We start from the raw sequence: 24,048 nt of genomic DNA on the forward strand, positions 1-24,048 counted from the left end.
GTCCTCTTGAACTTGTACCTTGTAGAAACGAGAACATTCCTATAAAATATTTCTTTTTGTTGTAATGTTATAACCTTTATATTATTGAATGTTTGTTATGCATATATTTTTTCAGTTGAAAAAAATATAGTTTTTCTATCCTGGAAGCACAATCAATACTTGACTGATACAAAGGATACATTTAAAATCCAGAGAATGAATTTTATATTTAAAAAAAGGCAAACATTGCACAGCAAAGCTGTCACATTTCTTGTGTTTATTGGGGAATTGGTCCCTGAAATTTGGCCAGCTATTACATTTTTTTTTTAGCTTCATCTGAAGATAACTATTTATGGTTTTAGTGTGTGTCCTTATTTGCTTTCAGCTCTTTGGTGAGCAACTGGCATCCTTGCATAGGACGTTACTTTATCGGGTTGTTTAACAGACAAAAAAATGTATTCAGAGGTAGTTTTAGTTTTAACAAGGCAAAATACCTACAATTATTGCAGTTAAACCAAGAACTATCCACTTTCTGTACATACTTCATCTTTTTTTAGGATCAGAGGAGGCCAAAGCAATCCCAGCAAGACCAGTACATTCTGGGCAGGTCACCAGTCCTTTACTCTGCTGCTATCCACCAAGAATCCACAAAGAATCATTGCTGCACGTCATTTTATATTGACTAATCAAAATAATGATCTGCCTGTGTTCAGCAGGACCCAGAGGATGAGGGTGTTTCTCGGGTGAGAGTGACCTGCAGGAGGAGTCCCCACAAAGTGGAGCGGGTTTCTGGCGTAGTTGCTCATTGCCGTGTTGAAATGCCAAAGGTGAGTGGAGATAAGCAAGAAGAGGGTTACACAGGGCCACCATGAAAACAGCTTGTTCTCTGATATTAAATGAGGACATCAGGAATAGTAATGTGATGATGCCAGGAATCACAATTGTACTCCAGCATCATGATGTTTGTTGTTTTAGAAAGGTTGATTACATATAGAGCTTTAACTTATAGTAGATGCAGGATCCTGTTGCGAGAGTGCAGGAATTGATTTGTAAGGATTAGTTTAATCTGATTGAATTGATGGGATCATTGCAGCCTGGACTGCTAATAATCTGTGATGCAGTTATTTATTTATTTATTTATTTATTTTGTTCATCCTTTCAAAACCAACAATCATAATTAGCATTTCTTCTGCTTTGTTATCTATTTGTCAATTCTGGTCAAGCCTATGTCATCCTTCATAAAGAGTTTTCACCTCCAAATGTAACTGGACTTCATGTATTTCACTACATTCACTACTTAACTGTAGTTAAGTGGTAAATTACAGATTTAAAAGAAATAGTCCACCCATAAGCCAAAGGAAAGGAGATGTAACTGGATAGTTGTATTTTTCCTGTTTGTTTGTTAACAAGACTACAACATTTGCTTTGTTTGTGGTTTGTGGCTTACTATACTGAGTAAGTCATCAAGCATTTGTATTAAGGGTAAAATGATGAGCCTGGCTCTGTCCAAATGTAACAAAATCTAAAGTCATACTCAATTTTCATTTAATAGGCATATAAAACTGTAAATTATAAAGTTTTTTATATACTTTTTATTTGCAGTGATAATATTTGCAACTTTATACTTACTTGACTCAACTTCAAATCCGAATTAATTCTTGTGCTTTTTATTATGCTACATTCTGATGGTTGTGGTTACTACCTAGTATGGATGTTTTGGGGATTTGTCTTTCCTGGTAAATAGAGCTTGATATATTCTTGAAAAGGTGAGCACATTCTTCAACTACTTGGGAAAGAAAAAACATACATATGTCTGTTATTAGTTAAACTCTAGAGTAAATAAACGGTAAATAAATTCAAGTACAACATTACAACAAGAAAATGAAGAATACCGTGATATCCAAAATGTAGGTTGTAGTAAACTACGGGCAGAAACACACGCTGCCTTTACTAAAGTGAAGGATTTTATTTCTTTCACTTACTTTCTTTTTGACCAGATTAAACTACTGGAATGTGAGTTGTTTGCTGGCAGTCTAATTTTGTTACTATTGGCTGGACTGCAGCTCTGTTTGCATCATTTATGCTACAAAAAAAGATAATCACCTGCCACTTTGGGCTTTATGCAGTTACTTCTGGCCTCAAAGCAGATGAACATGATGTTGGACTGTTTGTTACTGTTTGGTTAGCCTGCCACTTACGGGAGCAATAAGCTCAGTGCTTGTCTTTCAAGACAGATATGTCACAGTAGCCAGCCATGTTCCTCAGCACTGATAAAGGCCCTTGTGTTTATATGCGCTCCCCATTACAACACGGCCAATGGCACATGGAAGCACAGTAGCCGCAGGCGTTGGCTTCTCAGCTAAGCCTAGATCTAGCGCAGTGAGGGGGTAGTGGTTGTGGAGGCGTGAGGATCAGGGGACTTGAAAGGGGTGAAAGACAGAATGATGCAGGCTGCAAGCACATGGGTTCGTGCTTGTACGATAATGTCTGCATAAGAATCCAGTGACAGTGCAGGTTGTGTGCATGTTCGAGCCTCCCTCTGTCAGATGAAGGAGGGAGGTGAGGGTGCTGAGGTAGCACAAGGAATGGGAAGGAGTAAAAGGGAGAGAAGGGGGTGGGGGTGGAGGTGTAAGGAAAAAAAAAAGATGTAGTGGGGGAGGTTGGAGAGGGAGAGCAAGGCGGCTGAGAGGCGAGGGCCGGTGCAGTGCAGAGCTGGAACGGACACCCAGAGCTCAGCCTTCCACAGGTTGCCATGGAAACCACATTCCTCCCCCGCCTGCATCCCTACAAACTGCTATGACTCTTTTTCTCTTTCTATCCATCTCTCCTCGCTCCTCTGTTTTTCATCCCGTCTTTTTCTTTCCTCTTTTAATTTGTGTCTTTTGTTTTTTTTCTTCCCTCTTCCCTATCTTTCTGCTCGGCTTTTTCATCATACACGCAGAGCACATTCACAGTGATGCACACACAGCATGCACACTGATTTCAGGTGCATTGCACTCTGTGGCAAGGCGAAATGGGTAATTACGCATTTTATTTTGCATTCACAGATGCATAAGGACTTTGTTGTTTTCTCAACATCTATATTTTTTCCTGTCTCTCTATTTTTACTTCCCCTTCTGTTCAGCACCATGGTTCAGTAATGCCCCCTCTAGTCATCACTGCCCACACACAGGGCACCTTAGCTTAATTTCTCCTCTGTTATGGCATGTGTCGTGGACCTGCAGTACCTTCACCATAGTTTGCCAAATGCTTGCATTGTCCAGTCAGTTTCAAGCTCACCTCTTCACCACCTATTTGCATCTCCTTTCTTATCATATTTCCCTCTGCTTCTGTCTTTTTATTCATGTATAAAATCCACAATAACAGCGTTCCTCAGTCTATACCCTTAATACCCTCCATTTCTGTGTTCCTCTGTATGCATGCTTCCCTTTCTTATTATTCCATCACTTGGAAGTGCTTGGTTCAGTGTGTATGGTAGAGCAGCTGTTCTCTGCCACTCAGACCTATTAATAGGAGTCTAAGCAATGTAGCCTTTGTTTTCTGCATCATAATTGCTGGGAGAGCATCTTGGTGGCCTCCTTGCACCTTATTTTGCCTTTCAGTACAAAACGTACCTGTCATTTGTCTCAGTCCAACTGACTTTCTGTTTTGACATCTTTCTCCCTTTACCATCTACATTCCTTGTGTCTTGCACATTTACAATTTACAAAGCTATGCTCATTGAATGGTGAAATCAGTGACCGTGAGACTCAATTTGTTCTACACTGGTTTACGAGTTATTTGTTGTTTATGATAAAAACAAGAAAATGGAAATGTGCTAGAGAAAGACTAATAAAACTTACTACCTCATCCCTCTAGTTAAAGCTACCATAGAGAAGCTTAGTCCTCGTCTGATAAGGAGCTGCATCTTTAAGACTGCCTCACTACCGACTTTCCTTTTATGGTGCCGCATCCGGTCAGGTGACCAAGGAGCAGTCACAAAGCTTCTCACAGAAATGACTGAAATGCTCAATACACAGTCCGTGCAGTGGTTGGGGGTTGTAATGCTCATTATGGCTGTGTGTGTGTGTGTGTGTGTGTGTGTGTGTGTGTGTGTGTGTGTGTGTGTGTGTGTGTGTGTGTGTGTGTGTGTGTGTGTGTGTGTGTGTGTGTGTGTGTGTGTGTGTGTGTGTGTGTGTGTGTGTGTGTGTGTGTGTGTGTGTGTGTGTGTGTGTGTGTGTGTGTGTGTGTGTGTGACAGAGTGTCCAGGTGGGTTTATGTAAGAGTGGCTGGGCAGGCTGATGCTGAGCTGATAGTGTGAGAAAAGCTGGAAGGTGATATGCAGAGAAACATCTCTGTTTAAAAGCCCAAGATGTTTTTCTCATCTAATAACCCTTTTTTTTCTTTTACTAGCAGATGTTCAGAGGCCACAACCTTCTTTCAGAGCATAAATCATGTAACACTTTCGTCTACTTCAAGCTTTTTTCTATTTTTTTTGAGTACCTACCACTGTTTGTGTTTTGTCCTATATTACTTCTTACTTCATTTTGTAAGAGTAGGAGTGTTATTGCAAAGAAAGAGTCAAACCACACACATCGGTAGTGTGAGTGGAAGTGTATGATGTTGGAGTGTTTGTGGCAATAACTTACTTTAACAACAAAAAGGTTTCTTCCCTGTTAACTGCAAGTGCCGTGCTTTTGTCTTGACATGATCTCACAAAGGGATAAAATGAGCCTTGACACTGTACATGACAATTTAATTATACTGTAAATTCGACAGAGTTGTGTAAAGAGTTCAAGGATGCTAAAAATGAAAACTCACTTTACTGCATAAACTAGTCAAACAGAGATTGAAATTATACAGTTCCAAAAGAAAATGAACATAATTCTCTGAAAGGTTGTATTTATTCCAATACCATGTTATTGATTATGCTATAACTTATTCTGGCTCATCTGTTGCCAATAAGATGTCACCTCATCAGTTAATAAAGCAGAAAGTCAGAACTATCACTTATAATCTACGGTTTTATTGTATAAAATCATTATAAGAATCATCTGATCATAGTGGGTCTTACTATTAGGAAAACACATCCTTAATTGCGCTGCAACCCTTAACTTTTTTAACAACGTCATTACTGTACAATAAACTAAATGAAGCAACAAAAAAAAAAGTAGTATTAATTTTACTAATGTCACAATAAAAACATACTTCCTTACTGTTTCCATAGGATTTAAGATGGTAGGGACAGCCAGGTCCTGGTAATCATCAGAATTGATTGTCAGCAGGTATTTTATTTTTATAAAAAGCGTTTTAGCAGTTAACTGGTCTAGAGCATTGAGGTGCGTTAAAATAATGCCAAGAGGGAAAAACACAAACAATGGGTTCAGAGAAGCAGTTGTCGCGGCACAACAATCTGAAAAGAGTTATAAAACCATTTCCAAGCAATTGTGAGTTCAACATTGTAGAGTGAGGAAAAATTATTCACAAGCAAAGTACATTCATGACAGTCGCCTCTTTCGAAGGACTGGATGCCCCGGCACACGTCTGTCAAAGTCAGACGATGCAATGCTAAAAAAATAAAATAAAATGAATACAAACAACGAAAAAACAACAGCCACGTCTTTGACCATAAATGTTCAAATCATTGACCGCACATTAAGGAGATGTGTGGTTTACATGAAACGTTTGCCAATACGAAGGCCTGTACTGTTCAAAATGAACATGGTAGCATAACTGAGGTTTATAAAACAGCATCTAAACGAAGCGTAAGATTTCTGAAAAAATGTCCCATGGACAGATTAGATCAAAGTAAACTTTTGTGGCCTTAATCCCCAGAACTATTTTTGCTAAGCCAAACATAGTAGAATTACCTCATAACCACTTTGGACCGCAGCAGTGGGGAGGTGATGATTTTTTGATTATTCTACAACCACAACACAGGGCACAGATATTCATTGAGGTGACCATTAACTCCTGTGTATACCAGAGTATCCTAATGTGAGGCCATCTGTTTGACAGTTAAAGCTTTGTCAAAACTGATTCATGCAAGTAGACAATGATCTGAAGCACACCATCAAATGTACATCAGAATTGCTGAGAACTAAACAAATAAGGGTTTTGGGGAGGCCTAGTCAACGTCCAGACCTCAACTAAATTGAAATGCGGTGGTGGGACCTTAATCTTGAGCTGGTAACTTGCCAATACTAGACCAAATGTTGGAAAGAAGAATGGGTCAAAATTCCTCCACAGGCATGTAAGAGGCTTAAGGTCAGACAGAAAATTACCACTTTAAGTCATTGTTGCTAAAGATATGCAAGCAAATTAATCATGGTGGTACTTAGTACTGCCCATGTGAGTTTTCATTTTTGGTCTCATTATAATCCATTACATAATTATATGGTAAAAAAAAAACACGTTATGGTTTGTTTTAGATTGCATTTGTCTAATACTAAGCTTTACTATTATCAGATTATTTATATTATGCTCATCCACACACACACACACACACACACACACACACACACACACACACACACACACACACACACACACACACACACACACACACTTACAATAAATGTGCACCAACATAAAAATAGTTTTCTGTGCCCTAAGTTCATTGACAGGATTTAACTTTTTCTCTATGCTATCCCTCTGAGGTGAAAAACCCACACATTTCTATGAAGATTTTACACAGTAATGTTTATATGTGTAATCTTTAAATGGAGATATTACTTTCTGTTACTGAGTACTAAATATTGTCTGTATACGAATTAGCTGCTAATATCACAGATGTTTTTGCGTGTGAACGGTCACTCATCTGTGTTCATTCAGTGCAGAGGATCTTTCTCTGTTCCTCTCTCTGTGGACTTTACCTTTTACCGTACTTAACGTGTGTGCCATACAATATGTTTTTAATTTTTCTGTGTTTGTTTGGTGCCACAAAACTACTGACTGTGCTGATTAGTAGAATCAATTTGAATAGTTTATGAGAGCGATAAAGCAAGGCTGGAGAGGGATCACCAAAACGTGTGCTGAGATCGATATGCTTACATCCTTCTTTCAAGCTGCTGCTCCAAAGACCCGCCTCACTTCTCTCATTGGCTTTGGAAACATTTGTGGCTGCATCCTGAAGCATTCAGTGGTTTCTAGCCTCTATTTAAGAGTTTTTGAGTTTTTGCTCATTTAGTGTTTTGCTTGGAAAATCTCTGCAGGTTAGAGTGAAATGATATCATAATGAAGTGAGCTACTGTTGCATGTAATTAAGTGTGGCTGAGCCGGCTGTGTGTGTGCCTTCTGATACGTTGCAATGAAATGCAGTGTGGCCCTGTCCTAAGAGCTTGTTCGTTTTGAGAGGAAGAGAATCACAAATCACAGTATATGTAAAAGCAATACATGTTTTATTCTTTAATGAAAGGCTAAAAAGATGCTACCATTTAAATATGAACATTGCAACATGTAGACTATATATAACATACTCTCTCCCCCATGCAGACACACCCAGCTCCGTTCGCCGTCACATTTCATTAATAATGCATATATGCAGGGCTTTAATGGCGACACTGTAACATTCTCTGTCAGTTCTCTGTAAAGATTAACCTTCACCCTCAGTGACTGTGTTTTATATCTTGCTCTGTTCAACCCCCAGTTTTCATAAGCATGCATAATGGTTCTCAGACAGTCCTATCGCATTGCTGAAAATATAACTGCCAAAGATACATGAAAGCCATATAGTCTCCCCTCCTTTCTTCTTTCCCCCTCACACATTCTCACTCTCAATCTCTATCTCCACCCACTCGAAAGCACAAGCGTGTAATCTTGTTGGTTTGGTGCACATGTGTTGATGTCATCTTTGTGAGCATAAAACAATTACCCCACGGTTCCTAAACGAGGCTTCAGGAAGGCATTTTTCTCTCACTGCGCCTGTTTTGACCCAGTCTTGCACAAGGGTAATAAAATAATTCAAGAACAGTTCTGTTTTGCCAGCACTGTAAAAAGGAAAACAGATGAAGAATCAGAAGAATACAGTGTAATACAGGCATCCTCTTTTGAGAGGTAGGTCTAGTGATACCCCCAAGGAAAAGGGTTTTCCTTGGGGTTATCCTTTCCTTCCGTTCACCCTACTTCAAGTGTAATATTATTTACAGATGTGTGCCTTGACACAGAGCCTGAGGTTGACAATTAATAGCATCAGAAGGCTTTAAAGTCTGCAGTTGAACTACAGATGACCAGGGAGGTGACCAGTGATCAGTCAGAGGGTCAGAGTTGTTCGTTGTAAGTTTTTGCTCCACTGGTTTGATAAACAACGTGGACACTTGCTAGTAATGCACCAGAGTCTGAGGTTGTCATTGACAAACTGAGACTTAAGATTGGTATTTTCTCCTGAACATATTAGGAAAAGGAGCACATGCAGCATTATTTTCCTAGGGATCATTTTTGAAGCTGTATCTTCTTAACTGAGCAGGCAGCAGTGAAGTTTAGGTGCTGTTGTGCCTTTAAGAACAGCTAGTGAAGTGCTGAGTCCTGTTGGTGCTGCTGCTGCTGCTGATGGCAGCGCTGCAAGTTGATTGGCTGTGGCTGTCAGGGCTGAGGCGCTAGAGGGATGCTGCTACGTATCTCCCCCTTCCCCCTCCTCTCTTACAGCTCTCTCTCTCTTTCTCTCTCACCACCTCCCTGTAGCTTGCTCACTTCCCTCTGAATAATCCACATCTAGGACAAGCTGGCTGAGAGGCGATCCAGTGCTCAGCTCCTCTCTGCCGGCTGAGAAAAGAGACAGACAGCGAAAAACGACTTTCAACGCAGGAGGAAAGCTGTGAGATTTTGACCGACCAGGAAGATACCAAGAATCAACAGAGGAAGATTTTCATCTGCGGATATCATTTATTTATACATGTTGTTTATATATCTATATATATATTTGTACACACACATATAGATATTTATATATATATAAATATATATATACATTTATCCTTGTACATATCTGTATTTGTGCTTGTCTGTTTATATTAATATTTTTATATGTATTTGTGTGTGTAAATATATATGATATATAAACAAAAGAATATATATATATCTCTGAATTTATATGCGTATCACTGTGAACCAAGAGAAGCAAGAGGAAATTTTTATCATCAGGGCTGGCCTCTGATTGTGTGGTGGCATACAATATTTGAAATATTTCCTTTGATCTTCTACGTCAAGAGGACAAAGACTACGTGCCCATTTTGTATTTTTGTTTTGCTGTTGCCGCTTCTCATTCCTTTCGGTCTCTTTTTTTCCCTGCGTCCAAGAGGAATAAAGCGGAGAGTGACAGGATTTGACAAAAAAAGGAGAAGCTGAAAAAAAAAAGAAAAAAAATCCAGTGATTAGTGTTATTTCCATCGGCATTAACACTCTGTGAACCGATCGCAGCGTGCTGTGTGAGATCTGAGGAGGCAGCAGAGACCGAGTGCCACGCCGCTCATCTCAGCATCAGCCAAGCCAGCACAGCCAGCATGCACAAACACCACCACTGCTGCAAGTGCCCAGAATGTTATGAGGTGACCCGCATGGCTGCCCTTCGTAGGATGGACGCCCCAGCATATGGAGGAGACTGGCAAGCTGAGCCCTATGGATACCCGCCTGGGTATGGGGGAGGCCAGACCTTACCGCCTCCATCCTCAGGAGGGGGTGGAAGCATGGGAGGAGGAGGGGGCACTTTGGGAAGAAGTAAAGGCAAAATTATGTCTGGTGGTGGCCCTGGAGGCCCCAACCCAAAGGGCCAATCCAAGGCTGGCCCCAAAGTAAATGGTAACAACTCCAGTGGACAAGGAGGATGGTGGCCTGAGTGTACCTGTACCAACCGGGAGTGGTATGATCAGGTAACTATTCTTCCTTATTCTTTTAGGTAGCTCAGGCTTGTGGGGCCTGAGCAGGGACACTGGGATCAAATTAGCAGTTGCTGAAGTAAAACAGAAATTGATCATGTATCAGCAGTATCTGAGTTCATATTTAGTATTCATCTCATGCCCTCTATTTCCCATTTGTTGACTGTGGTTTGTCTATTGGAACAGTACTAATCTGGTTTCACTGCACACACATGGAGATGATCTTCATGTTTGGGATTGATGGAGATGACTAATGCATATAGATTTAACACACCTCGTTAATGTCGTCAAAGGTCTACATTGATACAGCTACCGTAGGCCAAAAATGATGCACTTTCTTTCATTGAAGGAGCTCTGAGATGCCATTTGCAAGTATTAAGTTATTTTTCAACTGGAAACAAAAAAAAAACAACCAAAATAGCTGACTTTGGAAATGAGACATAAGAAAATACATTTGTCAGAGATCATGTAATTGAAAGATCATGTCTCATTAGCCCAGAGTAGAGCAAAAGATGATTAAATCATCATCAAATATGACATTTGGAAGGCTGTCTTTGCTTAAAAGATTTACAGCGTAAGGAATCTGTTGCGTTCTGCAAATGGAGAACCTGTTTAAAGCTGCTTTCTGTTTTACATGTCCCACAAAATGAGCAAAATCTCCTCTTTTCATGTTCCATTTTGTTCCTGTTACTGACAATTATTTACACGTGTTTATAAATTACAGTTGAGAAAAGGTCAGGACAGCTTCAGAAGCACAGTCTTTAATTAATCAAGGTGTACATATGAGAGCATGAGAGTGATCTTGGGTGGGGGAAGGGTAGCTTGGAGAGCATGAGATTCAAGGGATGATTCTTGCTGTGCATGAGTATGTGTCTATGCAGGCTCGTATTTGCGGCAAGTGCAGCAGCTGCATTGTTTAGATCACCTCCGTTTGTGTCTGACTGTGTTTTTGGAAAGAAGAATAGCAAGAACGAAGGTAAAGAGAAAATGGAGGCGAGAATTTTGCTAGCAGAGTGGGAGAGATCCTCCTGAGCTGAATCCTCATATGAGCCACAACTGGATAATATTCGGAGATTACAGCATCCATGAAGGGGTTCAGCTTTTCTTTGGGAAAGAAAAAAATGGATGCTCTTCTAAATGTTGCATTACAGCTCCATGCACACCAATCAGGCATATTTCATGTTTCTCACATTTGAAAGCTCGCAGCAGATGTGATTATGTAAGCAATTATTGCTTACATGGAGATTTCAGAGTCCATCAGTAGTACTGCCTATTTTTTTTTCTGCCGCTCAGTAGCTTGATCTTTAATCCAATCAGTTCAACTGGCATATCAAAAAAGACATATCCCCTTTTCTTGTTTTTCAAGAATTGACACAATTTCCTGACGTCTTAATCAAATATGTGTGACATGCTTTGGTAAAAACATTACAGATGTACAGTACCCCACCAAACCCGTTTTTTAAACCAAGGCTTTTCCACCTTTGTTCAAAGCGTTTGCATTTCACTCCACTGCACTATTCCTTCTGTGGGTTTGTGGAGTTTGATGGAGATAAAGTTGGGGAAGATGGACAGTTCTACTCTGATCTGGGTCTGTGATGTCACAGTAGCTTGCAGCTTTGAAATGTTCACAGAATGACATATTTTCTACTTTAAATGGATCCAGAGCATGACAAGGTTGTGTTGTGTTGCAATTTTTTGCTTTGGTTTTTACTTTAAACACCCAGATATGTAAAGTGATATATAATATATATACTGTATAAGACATTTTTCACAATATTTTCCCTAAAGATGTGATGGAATTTGCTTTTCAACACCACTGGGTTCAATTAAGGGACCGTACATTTGGAAAAACAGCCTAGCTAGTGAAAAAAACATTTTTCTAGAACCCTGATCTTTCCTTAACGAATCTTTACTCCTTTTTATCAAACAAGATTTTAACCGAATGAAAGTTAAGAGCATTTACATTTCTACAGTAGAGTTAAAAGAGCTGAAAGTGCACACAAGAAGTTGAAGATGGAGAAAGGGCCAGTGGGGTAAAAATGCAAAGGTTGAAAAGGACAGAAATAAGCCAATAAAGGCATGCAGAGGGGGAGGGTGTTATGTAAGAGGAGGCAGTTGGTGATGCTGTCAGAGAGAGAAGCAGGAGAGGCGCTGACACTATGGACAAGCATCTGTCCCTCCATCTCTTAAAACAGCCATGTGAATGGCCAGTAAGCCCCCATCGCCATGAACAGGCTATAGCACAGCATGGATGGGAACGAGCACCGCCAGTCACCCCCACCCTTCCAGCTCCCCTCACTCAGTGTTGCTCATCCTTGTTGGGAAATGTGAAAGCTACCCTTCCCCCACTACCTATAAACAGCCGGAGAGCAGGGCAGTGATCGCAGACGCTCAATCAAGCAGGAATATTATCTTAGAGCTTTCATAACAACTTATGTTTTTGGACACTAGCATGATGAAACGCAGTAACCTTGCACAGTCATTCAGAGTAATCTGAGTTCGCTTTTTATAGCTGCCTCATTGACACTTTTAAATGGCTCCTGTAGCCATGAACATTTCATGTACTGTACAGTACATGTGTGAAAATCATTACACACCCCGAGACATAATGATGCCATATTAATTTATTTTCTCTGTCATCTATTTACAAAATGATTGTGCTGCTTTTGTCAAGAGCTTGCTAGGTTAATTATAACTGATTTCAGCTGGGATTATAAGAACATTCTTTTAAAACAAGAGCTTTTGAATTTAAATCTGAGGAAAGTAGAGACCTCAGTCTACTGGGATCATCAGTCAGAAAGCTCCCTGTTTCCCCGGCGGGCTCCAATCTGTCTTTGTGTGTTATCCAACTCTGTGGTTATGATTAGCTTTAAATATTAATTGGATTCTACTTTATTTATTAGCGATTCAAGATTTAGTCCAAAATGCTCTGCCAGAACTATTGTTTATTACAGTTCTCTGTAGTAGTACATGATGTACATGCATCCACAAACACACACCGAGCGTTTCTCGTCAAACACTCACATAAGTGATTACAACTTAAATGCCTGTGGGCCTCGATCAGAAATGTGTAACTGGTTAATGCTAAATCTAAATTCTATGAAGCACTTTACAATTTGTTTCTCTTTTATACAAATAATAATATGGAGCTTGTTTGTTCATGAATAAGGTCACTGTCAAATTGAGGGTCTGGGGGTCAAACATCAAAAATTTTGGTTGGAGGACGACCAATGACCTCAGCCATGTGGCTGCCCCTTACACAAAAGTGTGTGTGTGTAATAGCCACATTGATTTATTGGTGTCATTGGGTTTTACATCTGTCTGATGAGATTTTGTTGGGTCAGATTTGATTTGCCATTCCTGTAACAGCGTCCGAGAGAGTATTAACGGAGGAGATTCACAAGTGCTCCATGTCCAAATGTCTTGGGGTGGATCTCGCACTGTGATCTTAAAAGGCTCCTTCTAAAAGCAGGAACATTTTCATCAGAGAAAGAGAGATTTCTCTGAGAGATTGTCTTATATGCATTATATGAATCAAAGCGCACTCAATATTTCTAAAAAAAAGTTCCTTTAAAAATGCGGTAACCAAGATGAATAACATTTTTCGGTTATCTGCTAATGCGGCTGTTGCTTAGACATTCAGTCTAGAGTGATGCCGAATTATAATATGCATGTATTTGAAGTGTCAAGGAGACTTAAATATCCATATTTATTTGCTCAAATAGAAAACAATTTTAGAAAATGTGGGACAACATGAAAAATGCTTATTAAAAAAAGCAGTTCTTGCATTTATTTTGACCTGTGATTGTTTGCAGGCAGTATGGAGCCAAATCATTTCTTGTTCAGCTGCAGCAACTTCATTTAATTTGTTATTTGAAATGTTTGTGGCCTAGAATACAGACCAATGCAAAAACAAAGGTGGAAAAAGAAAGCGAGTAATTAACTTTAAAAAACAGTTTGTTTCAAATGAATGATATCATTAGGAAATTGTACTGACTATTTGAGTGAAAAGCAATTTTCCTAAAAGGTTGAGCATTTGAGGGCAAAGATTCATCGGTAGTTGATTACCTAATATAGAGATGCATTCATAAATGGCATTTAAATCTGTAGATTTGTCTTAAAATGTAAACTTATGTTAACGTTGTCTAGAGGCAATGCCCATCACATAGTGAAAATTCATATGTGTGGTCAGGCAGATTAGTATCCCAGGTCTTTTACGAAAGAAAAAGGCACAATGTCATCCGATCAGAGACAACAAAGGGCAGTTGAGACTGTTTCTGGCAAAAATTCCAAGAAATTGGGCTTCCTTGTGGTTTGAGGTAGATCTGTACCCTTGGCAAAGGTTGTTCAGATTTCTGTGATGGCATCATTAATGCAAGAGAAGGGCCACAATGGTTTCATGCGAGGGCTGGGTGACTTGACTTCAAATCACTGTCACAATTAATTGAGCAGTTTACCCTGATTACAAATAATGATCACTTTGATTTTATTTTTATACTTTTTACCCTCATACATTATATATATGATGTATACCGGTATGCTCAACTACTAAAATGGGGGTATTTTCATATAGAGAGAGTGCATATCTATCTGATTTTAGAATAAGTGAAGGGACTTATTACGACAAATCATAGAATATTTTGAATTGAACAATTGAAATCAAAGCACACATCACTTGAAATGAAAATGTATAAATAAGTTCTCATTTTAATTTAAGAATAACTTCTTGTTATTCAGACAGCACTAGAAAATGTAGATCAATATGTGTAGTGCACTCAGACTATCATTTCTGGGCAAATCCCCCGTGACCTCACCCATAGGTTTTCTGGAAAGTGGTTTTAAAGCTTCTTTTTCCTCGTGTCTGATGGCATGTTGAAAATTGGTGGAGCAAACAGAGCCAGGAAGCTGGGTCGGACACGCCCACCTTATCTCAATCAGTCAGCCATGGCACTCAGCTCCTTCAGCCAATCCATGCCAAAGGACTTCTGGAGTTACCCATGAATGTTTGCAGCTGAATATCCTGTTTCAAATATCATTTTGGTTGGGTATGGTATGGATGTTAAATCTATGGAGATCCTAACTGCTTTTTGAACCAGGCTGTAAATATGTTTATCTGTGCTGCAAAGTTCGAGATTTTTTCCCCTGGGGATCAATGGAGATTGACTTGCTTATGGAAGTGCAGTCAGTGAACTACACCTTTTTTTAAAAATGTTCGTAGTGGCTTCAACCCACAAGTTAAAATATTGGTGCTTGAGTGCACTGCATAGAGAGTTGGGGGGTGATTTCTGACACAGCCTCTCTATTTTTGAGCCCTGTATTGTTCATATTCAATAATGTGATTGTGCTGCAAATGCTGAATCAGAGTGGTAGCGTTACCTTTGGTCACTGTTTCTGTTGTCCTACAGTGTTTACAAGCCAACTGTGTCCATATGGCACACACTGCATTTTTATGTGGTGCAATTGTTAGAGTTGCTGTTATGTTTGTGTTCAAGTTTTTCACAATGTTACTTCCACGTCGCAGGCTGGATGAGATAGGGTCATGTGACGAGTAGTATGTGGCATGCTTTTAAAATGGAACAGTACATGGAAACATTGTGAGGAAACTGGAAAGAAAATTAAAGAAAAGAAGAAAAATGTTATCATCGCAAGATAGGTACATTTTCTGAACCACAGTTTTGATTAACTTTTGATAAATTGCCAAGCCCTACTCCATACTATTGCATACCTTAAAATGTGTTTGCAGAAAAAGAGGGGCAAATAGCCTATGCGGTTTCAAGTGTTGTGAGAGGGAATGGTGCTGCAAGCTTCATTGTCCCTGCTTTCTTGGATTATTCATTAAAGAAAAATTAAGTTTATCAGGCAAAACATGAAATATCCTTCATTTCATATTTGAATAATATATTGGATGTGATATTAAAGGGATTATTATTTGTATTATTATAAAATGTATTATGTGAAAAGGTTTTCATGTAGATAATTCTTGTAGATAATGTCTACGACTTTTTTCTTCACATTGAGGCTTGCTTAATCATTTTCGTGTCTTTATTTTTTGAGAGACGAAAAATAAAAAAATAAAAAATCATGTTTTTTCAATGAATGGAATTCTAACAAAATCCTTACAGAGATGATGCATGAGCACTGCGCAATCAGTGCTTCTTGGAAAGAAAGAGGTGCAGTAGATGTGAAGATTAAACGAGCAACTTGGAACCCAGCTTCCCTCCAGTGCTACCATACTCCAGATATGCAGCCTAATCAAAGTCATGACCCAAGTAAAGAACACAGGAACTTGAAGTATCAGGGTTTTTTTTCTTTGAGTTTTGTGGACAGAAGTAATGCAAGACTCTTTATTGAGCTGATATGCTTTTTCCATCCTGGATCATTAATGGCCACTTCCAATCAGGCACCAAAAAATATGGAGAGGGGCTCGGGCACTGCTGCTTTCATTAGGTGTAAATCAACTGATCTTATATTACTAAGTAATGCTGAAAAATCAGCTCCCAATCTTGCTGCTAGTCTTTGAAAATGGATAAAAGAAGTCCCAAAAATTTGATATAGCTGCAGTCTTTACGCATCCAAGCACTACACTGCTTGTCTGATCAGATGACCAAATAGTTACCTGATACACATCCTCACATGACTTAAAGCCTATTGAGGAGAAAAGCCAATCTGAAATGTGACATCTTGGAGTATTTGAGGAGATTTTGGGAGATCTGGGTGCTGCTTCTCTCAAATTAGATCATGAATGGATCAATAAGTTGAGACTGGATGGTCGGAAGTCGTGTTATTTACTGAAAAGAAAGGCAGCTGTATTTATCGGCAGCATTCTTTTGTTATGTCACTTGCTCATTGTTTTTATTTGATTACTTGTAGAAACTATTATAACATTTTAAACCAACAAATAAAAATGCATCTTGCAATGTAATTGCCTTATAAATCTGCACAGTAATAACTGCTAAATACGCACACATATATTGCTCTGAAAATCAAAGGGATACAAAAGTCACTTTGCATTATTAAATATCCTTGGCTGAGGCTTAGTAACATTTTGGATATATTGAGAGCTCTGTATTTGATCAATGAAAATAATCCTTACAAATGCAATTTGTATAATAATTCTGCAGAAGCTCTATAAGAGGAAACATATTTTAATTTTAAAGATAGACAGTTCAAAACATAAAATTGAGAACCATGAAAAATCTCAAGAGGCAGGATTTGAAAGTACAGAGTTAGCGTTAAAGCTGTTCCGAGGTCTACATTAATAGATTGATTCAGGCCCTAAATGATGATCTATAGATTTCTTTAGTCTTGTCCTTTTTGGTGTCACCTGGTACCCTCTAAACATAAAGACATCATGAAAACAGTGTAGTGTTCTAAACTTTGTCATCTATAGATATTTTATATCTATGTATCTATGAGTTAGACTCCTATTGGTCCAACATCTGTCCAACGTCTGGTCCAAGAAGTAACAATTTTTATTTTTTTTCTGCTTGACACCATTTAACAATAGACTTTTCGATTGAATTTTGGTGGATACGCTCTCCACAGATATACTACTTAAGGCCTCTCCCTCATGTACAGTACACACCAAAAGTTTGGCCACACCTTCCCTTTCAAACAAATGGGGAAGTGTGTCCAAACTTTTGGTCTGTACTGTACATAAATAGCCACATCCGTTTCAAGCATCATTGTACATCACCCCCCTCATACTTCCATGCGTTCTTTAAGTTGTCTTGGTTGTTAATTCAATTCATCCACTAGTGGGTGGTGCTGAGTTCAGATGCAGATTGCATTGAGATCACCATAGCTGTTTTTTATTTTTAAATATTTTGGCGTCATAAAATACAATTCAGAAACATCAGATGTCTTGGTTATCCCCTATTCACAGTGTTGAAAGACAGCATTTAATCCTTGCAAATAATCACAGACTTTTGTTCTTTAAGTTGACTTTCTCAGAAAGTTTGGCTGTATTTGGGATCATTCTTTTGTAAGGAGCTGTTTTTGTGTGTTTCTTCCTGTGTCAGATATTCTACTTCTAGAGTCTTAACAAGTAATGAAAAGGTGCATAAGGTTTCCATAAATATTTTTGTTTTTAACTCCATGGCAAACCAGTAAATTAGGAAAGTTATAAAGGAAGATATGGGACCTTCACTACTAATACTACTACTACTACCACTACTACTGTCATTTAGCTGACAAGCAAGAAATCACATAGGAGGGTACAGCATGGATAAGTGCTGGTCAGACTGCTGTGAATCCAATTGGACACAGGTGCTGCCATACCAGTGCTAGATTTTTTTTTTTTTTTTTTTTTTCATCCTGCCCAACCCAACAGTCCCTTTTATACAAGAAAGCTACGTCTAAAAAGACACCATCATGCAATCATCTTGCCATAAGTGCATGCAGCTTTCTCAGTGCTGAGTCCTGCAAAGAGCTGGACAAATCTTCTAACTAATTCTGTTGAGCAGAGAAGTTTACTTGATGCAGAAATGCTCCTTAAAGAGTGAGTCTTTAGCTTGCTCTTAAAAGTAGGTACAGACCCTGCAGGTCGGACACAGTTTGGTAGGACATTCCACCATCGGGGAACAATGGAGGAGAAGAGTTTAGCTACTGATTTCACACCACGTTGTGGTGGAAGCTTCAAGCGTCTTTCACTGGCTGAGCGGAGCTGTGGAGAGGGAGTGTAGCTCTGGATGAAGGAGTGAAGGTAGGCAGGAGCCGTTTGGGTAATTGTTTGGTAAGCCAGAAGCAGAGCTTTGAACTTAATGCACGCTGCAACTGGAAGCCAGTGCAGAGAGTTTAGCAGCGGAGTGAGAAACTCTCTTGGGTTGGTTGAAGACCAGACGTGCTGCTGCATTCTGGATCATCAGCAGAGGTTTAACTGAGCATTCAGGGAGGCTGACCAACAAGGAATTACTTTGGTCAATGTGTGACTAGCCTGGCGTTTGTGCGTCGGCTAATGGGGATCCTTAATAAACATAAACATAAACATGACCAGAGCCTGAACCAAGAGCTGTGTCGTATGTTCTGTCAGGTAGGGTCTGATTTTCCTGATGTTGTAAAGAGCGAATCAAGGCAACATGGTCCTTAAAGGTCATCTGGCTGTCTAACATGACACCAAGATTCCTAGCAGAAGAGGTGGGCACAGGTGTTGTGGAATCCAGCTGCACGCTTATCTGAGGAAGTAAGGAATGACTGGCTGGACAGACAATAAGCTCTTGGACAGATTTAGCTGAAGGTGATGGTCCTCCATCCATGCAGAGATATTAGAAAGACAGGCCGATATTCATATTGAGACGGCCGTGTCGCCAGGTGGGAAGGAAAGGAATAGCTGGGTGTCATCGGCATAGCAGTGGTAGGAGAACCCGTGAGAGCTGATGATTTCACCTAGTGAAGTGGTGTATAGGGAAAAGAGAAGAGAGCCAAGCACCGATCCCTGTGGCACCCCTGTCGCCAGCTCATGCGATCTGGACACTCGTCCTTGCCATGACACTCTGTTGGATCTTCCTGCAAGGTAAGACATGAACCACAGAAGGACAGATCCTGAGATACCAGCTTTGAGAGTGTGGAGAGGAGGATGTGGTGGTTGACCGTGTCAAAGGCAGCAGACAGGTTAAGCAGTATGAGGACTGAGGATAGACCAGCAGATCTGGCAGCCCGTAGTGACTCAGTAACTGACGTGAGGGCAGTTTCAGTTGAATGGCCCTGCCTAAAGCCAGGCTGATGTGGATCACACAGGCAGTTGTTGCGAAGGAACTGTGAGACCTGACTGAAGACGTCTCGTTCTAGAAGTTTAGACATGAATGGGTGGTTTTCAACCTGGGCAGGGTTGAGTGTGGGTTTTTTCAGCAGTGGGGTGACCCGAGCTTGCTTGAAGGCAGAGGGAAAGATGCCAGATTTAAGAGAGGAGTTGATAATGTGGGTTATTGCAGGTTTGACGGTAGGTAAAATGCTCTGCACGATGTCGGTAGGAACCGGATCAAGAGGACAGGTCGTTGGTTTTGAGCCGACTAGAAGTTTACAGACTTCATCCTCATTTTGAGACCGGAAGGAGCAGAGAGAGGCACGAGTAGCTGGTTGGAGTGGACTGAGATGTACAGGCTCAGAGAATTGGTTACTGATAGTAGCAACCTTTTCAGTAAAGTAGGACGCAAACTTTTCTGCAGACAACGCAGTAGGAGGTTGAGCAGGTGGTGGATATGTTAGCTGTACTGCTCAACACTGCCCCCGGTGTTGCTCTGTTTGTTTGTGTCAAGCGACGGATCCACTAGGGACCTGGCACTTGACCCAGTTACGCACGTAAACGATGCAGGAGACGGACGAAAAGGGTTTGTCCATCTGCATATCTGTCTTCTGTGTCGAGCATGAATAGGCCTTTACATGTGTTGCCTTTTTAATAGAAAACTTTTCTTGTTGCATGCCTACATGCATGCCTACATGTTAACATGATATATTACTTTTTTTCTTTGTGCTGTTTGATCCTACTCTTTAGCTTCACTGCCACATATTTAAAGTTTTCGGTGGGATCTCAATCTCCCAGGCTGTCCTTCTCTCCCGTGTCCAGTGGAGTGCTATTTTCAAATACATTTTTTCCATGTTTCCTGTAAAAACAGAAACATCGGCAGGTCACTGTGCACAGTTGGCTCTATTATTATTCACTGGCTGGTATCACTTATAAATGTGCACGCTCGCCACTAAAAATTACAAAAGAATTTCAGTGTTTGCTAAATTAGTTACCTGAGTGGGGGGTCATTTGTATTGTTGCAATTGCTTTTATTGTGGATTGAAAATAACAAACTTGAAATTAAATGTCCCAAAACAATCAGTGGTGAACAACGTGCTGGTGCATAGGAAATGTATGATGAGGACAAGACATCGGTGTGCCAATAACAAATCTTTCAAATCTGTCCATACTGTACCTTAACCCTACTTTTCAAACTTGCAATAACAAAGTTCTATTATTTTCCCTTAATTTTGGTGTCACACATTTGAATCCACAAGCTTACCATTATATCAACTTAAACTACCTGCAATCTATTGGATGATTTAAAAGATATAATATTTCTCACATGCTCTTAACTCTTTCACTCAGTTGACAGTATAAGTTGTTATGATATAAGCTGTCAGTCTGCTATCTGTTGACAAAAGAAGTTAATTAGCCAGTATTCAGTATCACTTTGAGCATACAGCTGTCATACATAAGGATTAGGAGATATCACCATACAGATATGGCTTCTTACATTTAGGTATGAACTTAAGTATTTGCTTGAACTAGATATCTCCTACCTGGCCAATCATTTTCAATTCATGTGACAAGCAATATTGCTCATGTGCCACTATGTTTATAGAAAGGAATTGTGACATATAGAAAAACTGAGAATTTGAAACATTGACGTTTGAAGACAAACAGGCTGTATGGCTCAGATGATAACAGTCCATTGATTGATCTTAAAACTTAACCAGAATGTGTGATTCAATTTTAATGGCGAGCAAAAGTCTCACATCATACCGCCTCAACATACACAGTGTTATTGCACAAACAGAAACAAAGTGTTCTTTATCAGCTAAATTTGTGGGTAAAGCGACCATCGGGCAATCATTGCTAGAGACAAGGCACCCTGTAATATTTATGCGGCCTTTGACAGAAGTCAGCTTTTTATACACTCTAAGAGGGGCAGGGGGAGAAAATGCTGGTCAGACGGTGATGTCAGCATGCTGAGGAGACTTTGACAAGCCCGGCACCATTATAGGAGCAGAACGAGAAGCTGTGACGAGAAGCTGCTATAGCTAGAGCCTGGACTGTATTAAATCCCACCTCCTCCATTTCCCTTAAAAGCTTCCATTTAGTGGCTGTGTTTGTTTTGCCGTTGCACTGCGACCAGACTGTATCTGCTCAGATGGTTTCAGCATGGAGGTACGGTGTGAAATTCTGGTTTGAGAGGAACATTTTGTGTCCTCTGCCAACACACATGCATGATCATCAAGCGGTTTACTCATTGCTGCAACTGGGCTTCAGCTATGTGATGTACAGTTCATGGAGGCTTTATGTACAGTGTTATTGGTGCAGTAGCCTGAGGCTGCAGACGCTGTGTGTGGAGGTGTGTGTGTCCTGCTGAAAGCCGAGGCTGCCATGCCCCTGTGATCCATATGTTCGCTGTCAGAGGCCCTGCCAGGGCTCAGGCCCATATCAGTTCGCTTGTTCCCCTCGTCGGCTCTCGCTGCCAGACGAGGGAGGAGAGGAGAGAAAAAAGGAGAAGGGAGGGGATTTTTTTTCTGTTTGTTTGCTTGGCTGCTTTGTTTTATTTAGAGGTTTTTGCTGATCATAGTAGAGACTGGCCTAGAAGTGTAGCAACGCTGTGCAGGGCACAGCAGACTCCTGATTCAGCAGTGGAAGCATCTGATTTTCTGTAAGGCAGAGAATGGAGGCACACAGGCCCTTTTATGGAATGAGGTGACAGTGTTAAATACTGTTCTACTGCTGCTCTTAATCAAAAGAAACACTATTTGCGGTAGGCTGTACTTATGGATATTAAAGTCTTCTTTTTGCTTTGTTCAACTGCTTTTAGCAAGAATGTGCTTGTATCTTTAGTAAAGTGCACCCGTTCTATCACCCACATGCTGCCATGAAATATGTGTGTATCCAATCAATATCAGTGAAGAGCTAGTCCCTGAGCCTACTGACTCCTCTTCATTTTTGTGGGGGTGTGTTGGTGCTTTGAACAGTGCTTTTGCTGTTATTGCTTTTACTCAGCTATCGTATCAGCTGTTATTTTGGTAAACATTTTAAATATGCTACACAAAATCCAAAATAGGCTGTAGCAAATAAAGAACAGCTGAATACTAAATAAAAATCCCTAAAAACTCTAAACGGCTATTATCTACTCCGATACAGAAGAGCATAGTGCTGCAGTTAATGAGCATTTTGTTCTGATCAATGACAGCTGTAAACTACCCCCCTTCCTCATGCACATGTATGTGTTGTTGGCATCCTCAGCGTTGTTGTCCACTGACTTGTTAGAAGTTGGGGAAAGCTTAAATTGCAGCAAACCAGCTAAAGCTAGCCAATGAAATCGTACAAGGGGGCAGGACTGTTTCAAAACACCTAGTTGTTACTGAAGGAGAAGAACTGTGATTGGCTGTTAACCAGTATGATGGAGCAACATCTGAGTTGCCGCAGCACTCCTGCGTTAGCAGGGTGTTAGTGTTCGCCCCAACTAGGCTTTCATCCACCAGTTTGGTTGCAGTGTGCAGTGCACCTTGACCTTTCAAACACTGGTCAGTTCTTGACCCGACCATGATATGAAACAGTTAAAGATGTGACCCCAACGATCAATAAAGTTCATTTCAATTCTCAGTTCTGAACAGTTTCATTCCAAATGGAATTGGTTCCTTGGATATGTCATCTTTAAAAATGTGATGTGCTATATTCAGTACAACTGCTTATGCTTTTTAGGCAATTTTAGGCATTCTTTTTTCATCTACCAAAATAAGCTTGCATATAACATGTTAAAAAAAAGTCTACATAAAGGTTGTGCCAATTTTTCACATAATTAGAGGGTCTTATATTTCACTCAGGGCCTCAAAAGAACTCAGATTTATTTCCATAGCAGCTATGTCAAAGGTACTTTTATACGCTTCTTTAAAGGAGCAGTTCAGTTCAAACTTTTTATTAAATTTTAAGAAATAACTGACTTTTGCCACCCTTATTAAGTCATATTTACTCAGGATTTTTTTATCAGTTTTCTCTGAGCTTGCATTCTTTATATACGGGCTTTTCTCATTTTTCGCATAGTTCAGAACCGATATCAGAGAAGTAGTTTAGATCCTGCTTTGAATGAGTTTATCTGAGCTGTAGACAGTAAGAGGCAATCATTTTTTTTAGGTAAATCTTCATTCAAAAGAGCGAATATCCCTTTCTCTGTCATCCATTTTCTGAAAGCATGTGTTTCTGTGTGTGCGTGCGTGTGTGTGTGCGTGTGTGTATGTGTGTATGTAGATGGGGGTGTGTGTGTGGAGGACATTTGGTGGAGCAGCGAGTTTCTTACCATGTGTAGCTGCTCTGAGTGCCATCTCTGTCTAATGTATTATCCAAGCAGCCCTTCAGCCATTTGGTCTGGCCCTTCTTTTTCTATTTTTTTATTCATGTGAGTGTTTGAGCGCATGTCCACGCTGTTCAGCAGTGTTCTTAATTTCTATCATCCCCCTTCCATAATGTTCTGCACGT

General features: G+C 40.0%; 1 protein-coding gene across 9 annotated transcripts in view; it reads left to right on the top strand.

Annotated features, from left to right (window-relative positions):
• The window catches only part of dlg3 (discs, large homolog 3 (Drosophila)), a 105,403-nt gene that overhangs the window by 15,393 nt on the left and 65,962 nt on the right, over positions 1 to 24,048 (top strand). For 3 of the 9 annotated variants that reach the window (XM_061725515.1, XM_061725517.1, XM_061725518.1), the window contains exon 4: positions 693 to 806. In XM_061725515.1, coding sequence (XP_061581499.1) covers positions 693 to 806 — 114 coding nt within the window. Of the gene's footprint in view, positions 1 to 536; positions 587 to 692; positions 807 to 8,672; positions 9,822 to 24,048 lie in introns of those variants that run through there. The other 6 variants (XM_061725514.1, XM_061725520.1, XM_061725523.1 and 3 more) reach the window with 5 other exon arrangements.

This window comes from Cololabis saira, chromosome 7 (genome assembly GCF_033807715.1).
Source record: "Cololabis saira isolate AMF1-May2022 chromosome 7, fColSai1.1, whole genome shotgun sequence".
NCBI classification, from domain to species: Eukaryota; Metazoa; Chordata; class Actinopteri; order Beloniformes; family Belonidae; genus Cololabis; species Cololabis saira.